General features: G+C 38.8%; 1 protein-coding gene across 4 annotated transcripts in view; it reads left to right on the top strand.

The window, feature by feature from the left end:
* The window catches only part of KCNQ1 (potassium voltage-gated channel subfamily Q member 1), a 371,056-nt gene that overhangs the window by 76,809 nt on the left and 277,934 nt on the right, over positions 1–16,313 (top strand). For all 4 annotated transcript variants that reach the window (XM_075502322.1, XM_075502321.1, XM_075502319.1 and 1 more), the window contains exon 3: positions 14,689–14,815. In XM_075502322.1, coding sequence (XP_075358437.1) covers positions 14,689–14,815 — 127 coding nt within the window. The remainder of the gene's footprint in view (positions 1–14,688; positions 14,816–16,313) is intronic.

The following is a 16,313-nucleotide window of genomic DNA, read 5'->3' as shown; positions in this document are numbered from 1 at the left end:
AGTTCAGCTGGTATTTGGAATATGGCACAATTACATTTCTGATGCCTGGATACATGCTGGCTTTTGTTTGTGTTTTTCTTTCAAGAACCACAAATCGTTGATTACGTGGCTCAGCACTTACATATACATAGTGTGAGGGTATAATCTTCCCTTTTCAACAGAGAGGTTCAACTGTGCTTGTTTGTTATGGATTACACCTTGCTTCAAGGGTCATGTCATTGACTTGGATGGGAATATTCAAGAATAAAGTCATATACAGTGGAAGAGGTGTCAGAAATCAGCTCTGTGTGGTGTAGCATGGGCAGCTTAGTGTTAAAGCCCTGAGCCGAAGTCTAATCCTGTGATCCAGATGAAACAAAATGTCAGAAGTATTCTTCCTGCCAAAACTCTGAATAGCTTCTTTTATCATTTAGTCCTATGATCATGTTGGCTCACAGGCAGGATTGCACAATGTAATGAGCAGCAGTAAGAGGTACAACCTAAGCAAAAGAGGAGCTTCTCAGCTCTCAAAGAGGAATAAATACTTCAGTGGGGTTCCTTTGAGCCTGAATTCTGACTGACTTATCTTGGTATTTATTTTAACAGTAAAACAAGTTGAAGGTTGAAAAAAAAAAAACAACCACCTGCTTTCTCTGCTTTAAAGAGTAGAAAAAACTACAGAACATGAAGTAAAGTTAAAAGGAACTCCTTGAATGTTGTTAAGGATTCCGAAAGTAGTCTTTAATTGCTGCCAAAACTAATGCAGCTGGAATTTCTATGGAAAACATCAGTGTAGTAGCCAGTTAGTATACAAATTCCTCCAGTTTGCAATAGATACTCCCCACCCCCACCCCCCCAGCTTGTTGACCCTGGTCTCTATGTTAAAAAAAATTATCCGTGTTTAACGCTACGCTTAAGATTGAAACAGTCAAACGTGATTTCTCATAGCAATACTAGGAGTCACGTGGTGGTAACTACTCGGTGTTGCACTGAGAACTGATTGCTTATTCTACAACTACCATTGTTTACTACCTTTTTAAACATCAAAAAATAATCAAATTTGTTGAAGAGATAATTCTCAGAGCCTGCAAATAATTGCAAAGTGTTTAAAAATGGGACCTTTGTAGTGTTTTTCAGGGTGATTTAGCCCCTGAGATAAACACATTTCATGTCTTCATAGCATGAAATATTCATTACTATTACTCAAAAGGTGTGAAACCACAGATAGCATTACCAGAGAGTTTCTACCACTTTTTGAGTACCCTAAAGCATGCTGTTTAAATAGGCACAATGTTTCTGGCTTTAACAGTATGCCATTTGGGACAAGTAATATAGTTCATGATAACAGAATTCTCTGATGTAACATGCTATGGGCAGATTTCTAATGAGGAAAGCTTTATTGATGGACTTATTAAAACATGCATTCATGTTATCAGCTTTGGTATCCCAAGTGCAATACCTTATAAATATTCAAATACCCAGTTATGGGACACAGCTGTACCATACTTTCATGTCTAGTAGGTTTCCTTTGGCCATCCAGCTGGTGAGGAAATGCACATTGTACACAAAGCAGTCCCTTATGTGCTTTTCTAGTGTAATGTAATTGTTATTAATTACACCCTGAACAGTACTAGCAATTGACGCTTCTGTACAAAGTTAAATGTGCAATGTGTTATGTGTTTGGGAAAGGGGAAACACGAGGCTGTCGTTAAAGCCATTTTTAGCAGAGCTGGAAATAGGATGCAAATCAAGCATGGCAGACCCCCTTGTTTCATCCACCAAGAAGGAACTCACCAAATGGGTGAGTTTGGTTTTGCTGCCTTGCTCCCTTTGGCAGAGGAGAACAGGCCTCTGACCCTGGCTTCCATAGTTTAGCCACCTTTACTGATGCGTTAAGAAAACTGGAAGACTATCCAAACTGAACTGCAGTTTAAGTAGCCTCTTTCTCCTGTAAGATCTGTAAGGTTAGCTAAAACCTTTGATGTTTGATCATTTCTAGAGGTCTTGGCCACTTGAGATATTATTTCTTTTGTAAACCATTAAAAAAGGATGTAACCCAAACTCTTTACATGCACTATTCATGTGTCAGTATTTGGTTGTTGTGCATCAGGACTCCTTTTTTTTTTTTTCCCTCCCCTTTGGTCCTAGAAAAGAACTTACCTTGGTAATTATTTATTTTGCATACTGAGAAAATATTGCTTTAAAAGAATGTTTTGCAGTGGAAAGAACATTATTGCCTCTCAGTAATGACATGATGCAAAAATGTCACATGTTTCAGTTGCTTGTCACAGAGTGGTGGCTTGCATATTGGGTAAGTAAATACTAGGGTTCAGGAGCTTTAAAGCAAGGAGTCACCTTTCTTTAATGTAACCTCTTGCTTCATTTCTGTTAAGACAATTGGTGCAAGTGTTGGTTCTTATTAGTTCCTCCATTGCTGAACAAGTATCTTTTTGGGTGGGATGAACATCTTTGGTTCCAGTGGGTAATCTTAGCTCTCTGGTTTGGCAGTAAGACCTTTGGTGTCCAGACTAGACTTACAGTTTTTTGTTAATATCACATCTAACATGATGGGATCTTGAGAGGCTTAAGCAGGACAGACACACTAAACCCAACTTTTTGAAATAGTGAGTATCAAGAACTGCAGAGAAGGTGTAAAGGGAAGGCTAAAAAATTGGATGATCTTTTGACATTTAAAAAAAAAAACCAAACAAAAAAGTTTTTACAATTACTGACAGGATTTGTCTAGCTGTGGAGTAAGACTGCCATTTGCTTTATCACATAAGGTATTGGGAAAAAATGTTTGGAACTCAGGCATTTCCAAAGATGTGTTTAGTTTAATTACTAATTTAAGCAACAGTAAATCTCAGATCAAAGAGAAGGCCCTAGAAAATTCAGCTATTCCTAGAAAAAATCATACCATGAATCACCTGGAAGTATAGTTCACATAAAGAGCAGATATGCCTCAAGCTTTAGAAAAATGAGCGCAATAGTAACGCAATAATATGAAGTCCTGCTCCACTGCTACCACTTGGATGTTCTGATATGTTAATGCATTTAAAATGCATAACCAGTGCTTTGGTTGTTCTAATAACATATATTTTAAAGTGGACTCTAAATCTGTCCTGCATTGCCCAATGTTTCAGCACAGAAAAGGCTCATCTGTCTCTTACCATGCTCCCTGCGCCCCTTCCTTTAAGTTGCAATTGTTTTTCCCTCTTCAAGTACCACTCCATAGAGGGAATTCTTCTGGTTGGGTGACTTTTGCTTGCTACATCAGCTGCCTGCTAGCCTACGTACTGTTGCAGAGCCTTTAGTTTATTCTTGACATGTCCTAGGCATTGCTTTTATAAGGTTTCTCCTTTTCCAAAGAGTTTTGGAGTACAGTGTTGCTGAATTCTGCCAAATATCAGTTTGGGGTGTTTTTTTTTTTTTGTTAAATTCATTCCATATAATGCCTATTAGTTTCCTGAGGTATTTGATGTCTTGAAGCTCAGACCAGCTGCCACTGAGGCCATGGCTTTTTTAAGATTTTTTTTTTTTTTTTTTTCTTCCAGCAATGAATAGTGCACTTGTCCTTTATTTGTAAGGGGAGCAGGGGAAAGGTGATGGTGAGTGAACGGAGTTTCACAGAGCTGGAGTTCTCCTTTCGTAACTTTGAATTCTGCAAAGAGCTGCCTCTGTTGCACCATTTATTTATGTTGGACCTAAAACTGATAGAAACATGAATCCAAGTAAAAATATAAGTCTTTGCACATAACGGTAGCTTGGTTAATGGGTTATGCAACTTCAGAAAGATCTGGCTTATATCTTCATTTTGCAAGTGTAAGTTTAGTTTGATCCATTTGGAACATTATCAAAGCTCTAGGGAGAGTTTGCACTGAGTTAATAATGTGCTTTGGTTGGTATAAATTAACTTCCCATTTTGGTATGCTATAATCCTGATGCGCTGAATGATAGCCACAACTGTTTAATGCTTGCTGATTGGAACGAGCGCAGGAAATTGGCACAAGGAGGAAACTACTTGCCTTCAGTATGTGAAATGTATTTGCCACTTAGCTGAAAATGCTGACTTTGTTGCCTTTGGTTGGGTTTATTTTGCATGTCAAATAATTCTCCTCTCCTCCTTCACAAATTTTAGAGGCAACTGTAAAACGCTGACTGAATGGGCTGTGTACATATGGCATCTGAGAGGTTTTTTTATTAGCTTAAACTAGCACATGTGTTTTCCTGTGAGGAGTATTAAGTGCCTGGACTACAGGTTTAGTGTGTGACTGTTTTGGCAGCTGTGTGGAAGAGCATGATGCGTATTCCCTGGAGCAGGCCTGGGAGAGAGCTCAAGTATGTTGAGGCAAAAGCAGGTTGTGTTTATGGGAATGTCAAACAGAAATATGGCACTTGAACTCTTATCAACACTGAGCCTGATACTGGTAACTGAGCAGTGGTCACCCAGGTGTGTGAAAGGAACACCCCACTTCTAACCGCACAGGATTTTGTTTCAGAACTTGATGGCTGTATCCTGCACTGCTGTCCTGCCAGTCTGGAAAAAATGAAAATTTTCCCTCTGTTATCTGGAGGTGTTTGAAACCAGCGTTAGGCCATTTGAAATTTTGAAATTTAGTTCTTGTTAAACTGTTATTGAAGAGCACGGTCATTGCTCAGGCCAGAAATCTTACTTTTGGAGGATGAATTTTGAAAATATGCTGCTTCTAGAAAAAGAGGATATAATGAGTATATGTAGAAGTAGAGGTAATGTCCTGCTATTGGTGACCTTTCACTGTCCTGGAAATGGCTTACTTGTGGAACACATCACATCCCAGAGAGGGTTCCATAAAGCTGAAAACCACATAGAGGAGCTGGAAGGGTAGAGCTGAGACTCCTGAAGCAAGGCTGTCTGGCACACAGTACCGTTTTGTAACTCCTTTCTTGAAGGGAGCGCAGGGCTGGGGGAGATGTCTTGTCTACACAAGAGAGGTAAGAAGTTAGAACTTAGTCAGAAAGAGTTCATCTTCGGGGCACTCTGTACCTGCTTTTGCTGGAGCAAGTTGTTGAAATAGCTCTTAATAGCTCATGGGATTTCGATGTGGGGGCCTCATGATGTCGCTGTGCACATCCAGCTACGTTTCCATTCACAGTGCTACTATCTCGTTGTCTTGGAGCATTTGTGCGGAAGAGGGTGGTGAGAGTAGTGGGTTTCTCTTATTTGGAATGGCATTAAAGATTGCATGTGGTTTGCTCAAAACTGTGTGAGAAACCTGTAGCTGACTAGCAAGTCAAGCTCTGATCTCCCGTATCTTTTCAGTCTTCCTGCCTACTCAGGGAATGAAGAGGGGCATTACTACAGCTTGCAGGCATGTTTTCTCTTTGTTTGGACTCTGAATAGTGCCCTTAAGTTGAGAAATCTTCGTAGGTCAGAATGTCTGGGCTGTGGGTAAGGTTGACATGATGCACATGCAGTGCTGTCAACTTTGGAGGACTGAGATGCTTAAAGAACTAGTAGAGCTTTGGAGGTCAGGTTTACTGCAGAGTGGGAATGTAGATATCCTTGGTCAACTGGTGACTGTACAGCAGGAGAGAAACAACATAAAAGGAAAATTCATTTCATTAAAGCTTAATTTCTTACAGTCCTTGTTTTGCAAGTTTCTACAGAGAAAAATGTAGTTCCTAAATTGTCTACTTTATAATAAAAAAAGTATTCCCTTTCATGCCTTAAATCTACAGATGATTCTGCAGACATGCATCTTTTGTTTAAAAACTCTATACATTAAAAAAAAAGGAAAAAAAATCACTAAAATTTAAATATAAAATGAAACCTGGCTGCAGTTTGTGTAAAATATGACTCTGTGGAAAGACACAATTTTTCAAGAGCCAACACTGATTCAGTGTAAAAGACAACTGAAAACTAGAGGTTCCTAGCTTCCCATCCTTACCAGTCTTTTTCCTCTTTTCTTCTGCCCTTTTCTAATAGAATGAAAAGAGATGTGTAAGGAGGAAAAAAGAATATTCACAAAAAGCTTTAAGTTATTTTCCACTTTTCAAAACCAGTGGAACAAAAATATTTTTTTTCATCAATAATCTTTCTGATTTCTGTTTTAAAATATATTGTTGCTTCCTGGCTGCTACCACAGTGTGGCCTCAAAAAAAACCAACAACCAACAAACCAGTACATTGGTATGTCTGAAACCACTAGATTTCAGGTGTTGCTGTTACCAGACTGTATAGCAGGTGACCAGAGCTTGGCCATTACATCTTAAAAATGCCATCTACCATTATATTGCCTTTTAAATATACAAAGTGAAGCTATTGACAGGTTAAGCTGGGCTGATAATGGCTAGGTTCTTTCTTTTGTGTGGCACTGCTTTCAGGTAAGAGATACTGTGCAATAGTTATTTTCTCTCAGAAAGGAATAGTGTTGTAACAGTGGTAGTCTAAGGGAATAAGAGAAACATGGTTTGCTGGAAGACACAATAGCTTTTATTGCCCTGTCATTTATAGCTGGAAAAAACCAGGCATACAGTCTCTTCATGAGGGCCCCCAGTAAATTCAACGTTAACTGTGAGCAAAGGGAAGACTTCTGAACTGCTCAGTGTAGGACATGGTGGATACAAAGTAGCTTTTTTTTAAAATGAGTGAGGAAGGTTATTTAATAAAAAGCATGCAACAAGATAGTTGACAGGATAAAAATAATCGGATCAGGGAAAGTAGCCACTGTGTAAATAGTGTTAATATGAAAAATTCTCTGTGACATAAAAATATAGACTACTTGGCTTAGACTGATTTTTTTTAATAGTCTGTAACAGTTCCTTTCTACTCTTATTAGCATACTGTATGTACTAATGAATGAGTATGCATATCTGTGAACTGTGTGTATGTGTGCTTAATCTTAAGTAGGTGAATAGTTCTTTTGAATTCAGTGAAATATAAAATTAAGCATATGCTGCACTGGGTAGAAGCCAGGGCATTTTTCACTTTGAAGGAGAAGGTCCTGTATGAATTTCTTCTAGAGACTTTCATGAAGCCCAGAATAAGAGGTTCATGAAATAAACAGAAAGGAGTGGGTTTTTTTAATCATTTTTGCGCCAGTGTTAGCATGTTGACACTTCATTTCTCTTGCCAAATACTTTGGGTTTAAAGTCTAGTTCTTGCGCATACTTTGTGATGGGGGAGAACTCCACACTAAAACAAGTATCGTAAACTAAATGTGCAAGCCCAGCTTAATTTACTTCAGTAAATTCCTGGTGGATATCATCAGCAACTAAGTTCAAAAGCTAAAGACGACTGCATTATGAAGAGACTTCTGCAGGGGTGACGGTGTGGAAAGTTGTTCTAACACGGCCGTGTCTGAGACCATGCCTTCACGTGCAAAGTTACACCACTGACATCTGAGGCCTTTTGTAGTCGGTGGAAAAATTTCAACTGCCTGCGTTTGGATTTGGCTGAAACCTCTAGTGAGAAGAGAGCTAAGGAAATAAATTAAAGGCTTTTTAAATGTACCTAAGGGAGTTAGGTGCTTGACTCCTATTGAAATTCAATAGGATTTAGTTGCTTGGAGCCTTTGGAATATCTCTACCTAAAATTGCAGGCCTGCAGTATTCTTTATTGGTCCCAGTGCTATTGTTCTGTGCTCTCTGCACCGATTAAGGGAAAATAGAAAAGCTTTGGCACAATCAACTGTTCTAACTCTGTCTCCTAGTAAGTGTCCCTTTTTTTCAGAACATGAACACTTAAGTAAATATTATTTCAGCTTAATTAAAAACATTAATAAGGGGACTTTAATGATGTCCAGTAACTTCTTAGGATTAATTATGGGCCTCTAAAGATAGAAGTGTGATACTGACATCATGTTTTTTGTTTTCCATTGCCTGTTTAATCATTTGGTGCCAAGTATGCTAGATAAAGAATTTTAGCAAATGATACTAGGCTTTTTGAAAGGAAGGAACAACAAGTGTTCTGGCTTTAAACATTTTTAAAAAACTTGTTACTGTTTTTCACTTGAAAAGATGCAATTTACAAGATCTTTGGAAGTGAGGAGATTAAGTAGGGAGAGAAAAATCCCCAATTCTAAATAGCGCTTTTGGCACTTGATGTTGCTCAGTAAGTGTTTATATATATGAAAAACCATTTATATTTTTATTTTTAATCTGTACTTCATCAAGTTGGGTTTTTTACTTTATTGAGCTTGGTGTCTGTCTTTGTTTGCCTAGGCCATCTGATTTTGCTGTTCTGTGTATCTTAGAAAACACAGTACAGCTTTCAGGAAAAAAACCTGCCTTTCTCCACAGAACAAAGAGGGGCCTCTCTATACAAAGTGAGTGAGATTAGAAGAAACAGTTGCCTTCGCTGCTGTTAATTTGCATACCCTGCTCGGGCTATACACAAGTGCTGTCTGAAGCAGTTTACAAGCCCTGATGTGTCAGTGAACAGTGTGCTGTGAAGAGGACTCTAGCTCTCTCTGAGCTAACACGTAGCCTGCAGTGGTTTGTGTTTTTGCATACTACCATTCTCTGAGTGTAAATGCAACCTATTGCTCTACATGAAAGACACATTCCTGCTTTTTTTTGACTTTTTGGTGGCTGTAGAGGATATGCTGCCTCCCTGCTTGTGAAGATGCTGAGCCTGTTTCTCTGTTGCCCAATCCAGCTCCACAGCCCTTGGCTGACAGCAAGTGCCCCATTCGTCACTTTGCATTAGCATCAGCAGATCTATTGTCCCCTCTCTTGGCTCCTTCAGAGACCTCCTTGTCACGACTTCTGAACAAAACTTTTGGCAGTGTCCTCGCTCCACTACTGCTGCCTGAGATTACGAGGAGGTTACTGTCCCACTTTGCTACAGAGCTAGTGCGCCAATAGTAGAGCTCTTCCATTCTCTTACTTTACAAATAGGTATCGGTGCAAGTAGTGCCACAGGAATCTTATAGCCGAGGTAATGCTGGTTGGCATGCAATCCCTATATAAGCTATGGGAAAGCTTATTTCCTTGTTTAAAGGAATTCATGGGAACTTTATCACCCTTGAAGCTAGAATCTGAAAGAAGCCAGATTTGAAAGAATTGTGGGAATAATGCGGTTGATCCCTCCAATGAGGATAACGTAATAGAGCTTGTGATACAGCAGAGATGGGTAGGAGTTGTATTCCCAGTAAAACATTGGGATGGGAGAAAATTCTTACAGTACAAGAAGTGTGTGCTTATGAGGCTTAAAGTCATAACCCTCATCAACGCCTCTTGTTTTCCTGTGCTTGTTATCTCCTTTTCCTCTTACGGCAGCCACCTCTATGGCAGATGGAATAAGCTGTATGTCGTCTTTGATTTTTTTGGTCTTCAGTAGCCAATCAGAATAACATAGTGGTATGCTTTGTCTCCTTGCTCCTAAAACATGTATTTTACCTCTCTTATGTTTATGGACTTCATAAAAAACAAAAAGTCTAGACTTAGAGTAAGGGCATTCTTGTTCATAACAGATTTCAGATGATGTTATCTAGCCTCCCACATCAAATGGCTGCATGAACTTCTGTGATGCTCCATGACCAGTTACAGCTTTGAGGTCTACAGGCAGAGCCTCAGGCAACATATTCTCTATGCAGATGCTTTCTCAGCCTCCACAGACAATTTATGTGTTAAATAGCTGCTGTTATGGTGTCATGATCCATTCTATGTCAGGGTTTTGTTGTGTTGGTTTTTGTTTTTCCCGAAGCTATTAATCTAATTGCTTAAAAACACCTCCTTCAGCTAAGTTTAGGGACTCTGTCCTTCCTTTTGGAGTTGCCACTGAACTTTATCTCACAGTGTTGATGTTGGATGCCTCCCAACATTGGATCATAGCTCTTCCTATCCGGTGGGGGTGGAGTAGTAAAGGAAGGGCTTTTCAAGATGCATTTATTAGCAAAATAAACCAGATATTAATTTTGCTAATATACTTGTGTGTATTTGTTTTCATAGATCTGACTATCCAGTCACACAGCTAAAGAAGTCTGGTTCCTCCTTCAGTTCAGTCACAGTCCTTTTCATAATGACTTTTCCCTGTTGTTCTCTGATGGAAGGGACTTTCTTGTCCTTTTGCCTAATGGCATCCCAAAGTTTGTCAAGGTGATAGTTAAAGTGTCCTTTCCCATAGCAGGTCCAGTTCTTTGGTGTAAGTCAACCTAATACATGGGCTTTTCATCACAGCTGTTGTTTGAGCCCTTCTCTATGTGTTCCGTGATTAATCCATGGGAACTGTGGAAATACAGGCTGTAATGACAGATAGCATGGGTATGTTTGTCGGGGGACTGTGTTTTTATGGATCCTGCCTAAGTTCCTTTGTCATGTGATGAGAGCTGTACTTTAGCCAGGTGATTAAGTTATGACATATCTGTCTCGGACTGAGGATAATTTTTATGTTTTGATGGCTCTTTCATTATACGTGAAGCAATTCCCAAAGCTGTTCACGTAGTACCTGATCAACTCGAAGGAACTTCTGTTTCCATATCAAAACCGTGGAAGTGAGTAGTGAGATGCACTGAAAAATCTGTCATGAGACTTCTCTGAAATGGATCCCATATGCTGACCCCACTCCTGCACCAATGCACCAGTGAGGGCTCAAGCTCCTTTACTGGTCTTTATGAGAAATATTTCATTCCCTGGCATCTGCTAAATGGCTACTTGGAGATCTATTGTAGTTTCACCAAGCACTGTACCACAGTAGAAATGCCCAAGACTTGTTAGTCTTGTCTACCTGTTCCGTTTAGTTGAAAGTGTTGTGAATTTACATGTGAGAAGTTGCTCACAGCTGGAGAGTTACCAACACTGATAGAGTTCTTCAAGAAAAGTGATCTACATGTGTATCTCATGTTCATCTTCTCTGCCTTTTCATCCAGAGTTAATCTGGTACTTGACTGTGTTGGGATTATGTGGTTGAGAAGGCATGAAGATTGCATTAAGCATATGCCTGGGCTGAGCAGGAAGGATGACAGAAGTGAGGGTACCACGTACAAATCCATAATTAAAAGGAAAAAAGTCTCTCCTCTTAAGCAAGAGGGCTCCTGTATGCCTACAGTATGAAGGTACACGACTGTCACATCTCAGAAGGCTCTTTTTACCATGTCACTAAGTTTTTTATCTCAGTGTTGTATTTCTGTTTTCACCTTGTAGAAAAGAGATCACAGTTAAGCTACATAGGGTTGAGTGGGTCCTTGCACAGTGCAGTTCTTCTGTGTCTGTAATTTTAACCAAGAAAAATCCTCCGCTGAGCTTTAATCCCCACTCCTACTAGTGTCTTGCAGGCAGTTATTTTCTCTGTATTTTAATTTTTCCCTTGTGCTGAATGCTGCTTTGTTTCTTATTTCACTCATTTTTTACATGCTTTCTGTCTGCACTTTATCTTTCCGTTGTCCTACATCAGCTTCTCAAAGCCATGTTTCAGTCTAGCTGATTGATTGCGAGAAGCACAAACTTTTATACAGTGCACTTAGTAGGTAGGCATTAAGCGGGAAATTAGGAGAAAGTATTGAAGAAACAGTGGACCAAATTAATCTGTAGTGCAACTCAGATTTGCTGAAATTCTCATCTGTGGGGCATTGCTGCTCTCTGCCAGTGTAAATCCTATTAAATGGAATTAGCCCTAATTACCACCAGCATAAATGAACTAAGGATCAGATTGGCATCCTTCTAGTTAATGTACAGTTTCATGTTAAGCTATTAATTGAGAAAATATAGGCAATATTTTAGTAGCTCAGGAAGGCATAATTTTCTAATGTATTTTTTCCTCGTCTGCAAGTTGGTGGCTGCTAATGTAAGTGTGTACCAACAGAAATTCATCAGCCTCTCCCACCCCCAAGAGACTACTTATTAGACTTATGCAACACGTGATATTAAAAACACTTTTGTCTGTCACACAGCCACGGGCAGGGGAGGGGGAATTTGCCAGTTGCTAATGGATACCTGGAGTTTTTGTGTATGACCATGAAGAACAGCTTGTGCACTTTCACCCCGATGTTCCCTGAATAACTTGGGTCTCATTTAGGTCAATAAGCCTTTATCAAAACGTCAGGAGTGAAAAATGTGTCTTGGTGTAAGCCGACTGGTCGTTCCCTCCAGTCACCGGAGTCTATAGGACAATCAATGTTCTCTAAGCTTGTCTGCATGTCATGCAAAGAGCTGGATGACAGTAACCATTGACTGCGTGTCTGTCGCATTGTCTTTGGGACAGCCCCCATTTGCATACTTGCCGGTGTGCCTGTTATCCAATGAACCATGGAGGGCCTTTAAAAAAACATATGCGCACGACTCCGATGCAAATTTCCTACGCAGAGAATACGTGCTTCTTTAAAGCACAATTCAGGCTTTCACTTTCTACCTTCTTACTATAAAACTGAAACTGTGATCCTGACAAGGCCACGGTGCCTGGTCAGAGTGCTGTTTGTGGTTTCATTTTGCTAAAACATTAACTTTTCTCTGGGGTTTTCTTTGCCTACCAAGATAAATTTTTGTTGTTGTTGTTCTTTTGCTTTTGGTAATTGCTTTTAAGGATATCTGAACAGTATTATCTGTGCTATTGCATATGATATGAGGCCATACATCCCTTCCTCAATTAGTTATTTTGAATGAAGGACAGTTTTAGCTCCCTGTATAGTTGCTATGCCTTTTGCTAAGGGAGTTTCCTCTGTGGTAGTGATGAAAGGAGATGTACTAGCTTTCTGCATACAGAAGAGTACTTGGATATTAGAGTTTATTGACCATGTCTGTGAAACGAATACAATCACCTGGTCAGAAAAGACAGCCTCTGGTGCTTTATTTTGCTGTGACAATTCAACAACACCTCATGTAAAGCAGGGTTCATAATTTTGCCATTCACTGTAGCTTCGTAAATGACATTAGGTGAAATTGGACAAAGGGAGAATTTCATTGCATTTGAAGCTTCTGTCATAAGACACGGGCTTTCCTTAAAGCATCTGATGCAGGTGCTGTTTCTTTAGATTTATGACATTCATTAAGACTTTATTTTATTGAAAAATATTTAATAATAGTCCAATTTAAAAAAAAAAAAAAAAAAAAAGGTGAAGGGTCCTGGTAGATCCTTTCAGGACAAAGGTGTAGAAGAGATTCTTGGCGGGGTCAAAGGGTCTGAGCTTCATGTTTATTACAAGCAATGATCTGGACAGTTTCATTACATCTTGAAAATCTAACTGGAATACAAGTGATTATAAACAATTGTGATAGCTGTTCTGCTGCATCTGACATCTTGCACAGGTTATAAGACTGTCAAAACTAAGGGAAGAAGTCTTGGCTAATGTTCTCCTAGCTCTTCTAAAAGTGTCACGGTGTTGAACTTCAACACTGTAGTGCCTGAGATGAACAGTTTGTTATGCCATCAGGAGACTGGCATTTTAGAGCCACAAAAAGATTATGGCAAAGTCAACTAATGCATAACAATTTTTTCCCCTCCTTTTGCTGTATACAGACCTATTATTTTACTCTGTATTCAGGGCAATCTCCCATGCATTTTTGAAGTTGATAATACGACTCTCATTCATCTTGACTGGACTAGGGTTGTATCCTTGTTACTTCAGTTAGTTTAGAAAACAATCATAGGTACCATCTTGAGTCTCATTTGCCAATCTGTTATGAAAAACAGCAGTGAGCCCTGCAGAAATGTGAGGAGGCTGGATAAAATGTTGAGCAGCTTGTCATCCTTTCTGCAGTTGCTCTTTATATTAAACCACTGTATGAAATAAGCAGCTCGTTCTCTTAATCTGCATTGTCCAATGTAACTGTGATACCTTATGATTGGTTCTCTGCTTTACTCTTTCCATATGCCATGTGCTCTGTGTTTTCAATTACAAGCCACTGTTACCATTCCAATTAGTAGATTTTGTTGTTGTCTCTGATAGAGAATGTGACCAGTTATTAATCAAGTTGGCCAATAAGGCAGTATTGCAGCTCCCTGATACTTGAGGAAACATATACTGAGTATGCCATGCTCAGCCAGTCTGTAGAAAAGCAAGGTTGATCTGCACATTGAATAAGTTCCAAATATGACATAATTGTACCTCTGTCTAATCAACAAGGATGTCAGATATCTTTGACATTTATCACTTTGTAGGCATTTCCAAAGTCATACTTTAGCGTAGGTCTGTGGTTAACACGTAGCTTGATACCAGCAGTGCTTCAGGACTAGACCTCTGTTTCTGCTGAAGTCTCTAATTGTTGACAAGAGGACAGGAAAGGTGTGCTTGAGGTCTCACTCTGTTTTCAGTGCACCTGGAGACAGACATATTGGTAACGAGTACTAGAAATCTTTCTTCAATCCATGTGAGATTAAAGGAAGACTGAAAAAGTAAAAATAAGTGGGAGGTTAAGCTGATATGGTAAATGGTATGTGAAGCACACCTCTTCCCAAAATGAAATACACTAGCAAAATACTCATCTTCTCAATACAGACTGTGCTTGTTTTCTTTGGCTTAGTCAGGAAACCTTGAGTGTGAATTGCACAGAATGGTTTTCAGTTTTAGCACATGTAGACAAGCCAAACTGCATACAATTGAAGTATTTAAGCTTACTCTTAATCTTTTCTTTCTTTACTCTTACAGGTTTTTCTGTTACTTTAGATAATTTTGATATAGTTGACATTTTTTTCACCTTCCAAATTTTACATTTTATCTTAGTGTTTCCTGGTACATTCTGAAAAAAGATGAAAGACCTACAGTAGAGGATTAACCTAGTTCCCTGTTTCTTTTAGGAAATTGTACTAGTGGTATTCTTTGGAACAGAATATGTGGTTCGGTTATGGTCAGCAGGATGCCGCAGTAAATATGTTGGAATATGGGGAAGACTTCGTTTTGCTAGGAAGCCTATTTCAATCATTGGTGAGTATGTACAGCTTGCAAAGTTGACATAAACAATGAGTAAAAGTTGTCCTTGAAAGTTTTAATAAGTGGAATTTCTGCAGTAGTTGAAGCCAAGTTAGAGCAAGAGCTCTTGTCATTAGCATTAACGTAGATCTGTACTTCCTTTCAGGAATCCATGGCATTGTCATTTGAGAACAAATGTGGCTTGGTTTGTTTTTCCAGAAGAGCAGAGTGTTTTCTTTTCACAAGTGATCTGAAGCTTTGCCAGAAATAAGTCTTGGCGATAGTCCTGTGTTCTGTGACCTCAGGATCCCAGACACTGTACAATAGCTACAACTGAATTTTTTTAAAGATACTGAACAGCCTTTTTTTTTTTTTTTTTTTTTAGCAGCTGTTTGAATAATTTATTATGAGTTTATTTTGCACTCTAATTGAGCTACATACTGCATGGTGGAGCATGATAGATGCACTGTAGTTACTTTGTATTATCTATTGGATTAAAATATGGGCTTCAGTGATGTGTTTGGAACTGGGCACCTGACTTTCCTTGCTGTTCACTGCAGTTGGCTTCCAAACATGACGTCAGTGTTCTTAAAAATTGCATCCATATATTCCATATATGTCACAAATCATTATTTTTTTTCAGAATGCTTGTCATGCATTTAACAGTTTCACTAAAAGAAACATAATAATCCAAAATCAATCTATACTTTGTTAGCCAATATTGAGAGAACTATGTAAAGACCCTTGCCCTGAAGCACTGAAAATATAAATGGATTAAACAAACCAGATTTTGGAAGAGGACTATTGTTATAGAAGCATAGTAATTCTTGTTCTGTGACATAGTTTTTTCCACTACTCAGAAACATTATTTGTTGTTGAGTAGAGGATATAGTTTTTCATAAACTATCTACAATTTTGCTGAATATAAATTACAAGATTTTGTACCTGTGTATTTTTACAATCATAAAATAGTCTAGTTTAGCTTCTCTGTGCATGTATATAAATAACAACTGTATTCCAGGTGTGACTACAACTCTAGAATGGCTTTGACTGCATCTTTGCACCCTCTCCACAGTCCATTTCTCTTGAGACCTAGAACACTATGGGTTTTGAAATATCATCCAGTTTATTTCAGCTTGGAAAGCAAAACAAAGTTCCACTTTCCCAGATTCCCAGATTTCCCAGTTCTTTCCCAAGAACTATTTCATTCTCCAAAATACAGAGTTCCTTTCCAAAATTAAGTAGGACTGAGGCACAGAGATTTGTGCCAGGGTAATGACTGATTTAAACGAAATTAGACTTGTACACTAATTCCAATTTTTCTCTCCCTTTTAGACCTCGACAGATGAAATAATAGTAAGGCAGTTGTCTTATAGATGAAATAAACCCCAAAACCTTGGTTAATGAATAAAACAGCAGAGAAGATAAGATATACAGAAGCGATAATAGGTAGAAACTGCTGAAATTCCTCATAGGTTATAGCTAATAAGGATTCCAGGCTGCTGAGACTGCT

This window comes from Mycteria americana, chromosome 5 (genome assembly GCF_035582795.1).
Source record: "Mycteria americana isolate JAX WOST 10 ecotype Jacksonville Zoo and Gardens chromosome 5, USCA_MyAme_1.0, whole genome shotgun sequence".
NCBI classification, from domain to species: Eukaryota; Metazoa; Chordata; class Aves; order Ciconiiformes; family Ciconiidae; genus Mycteria; species Mycteria americana.
This window is presented reverse-complemented; position numbering and strand designations above follow the sequence as displayed.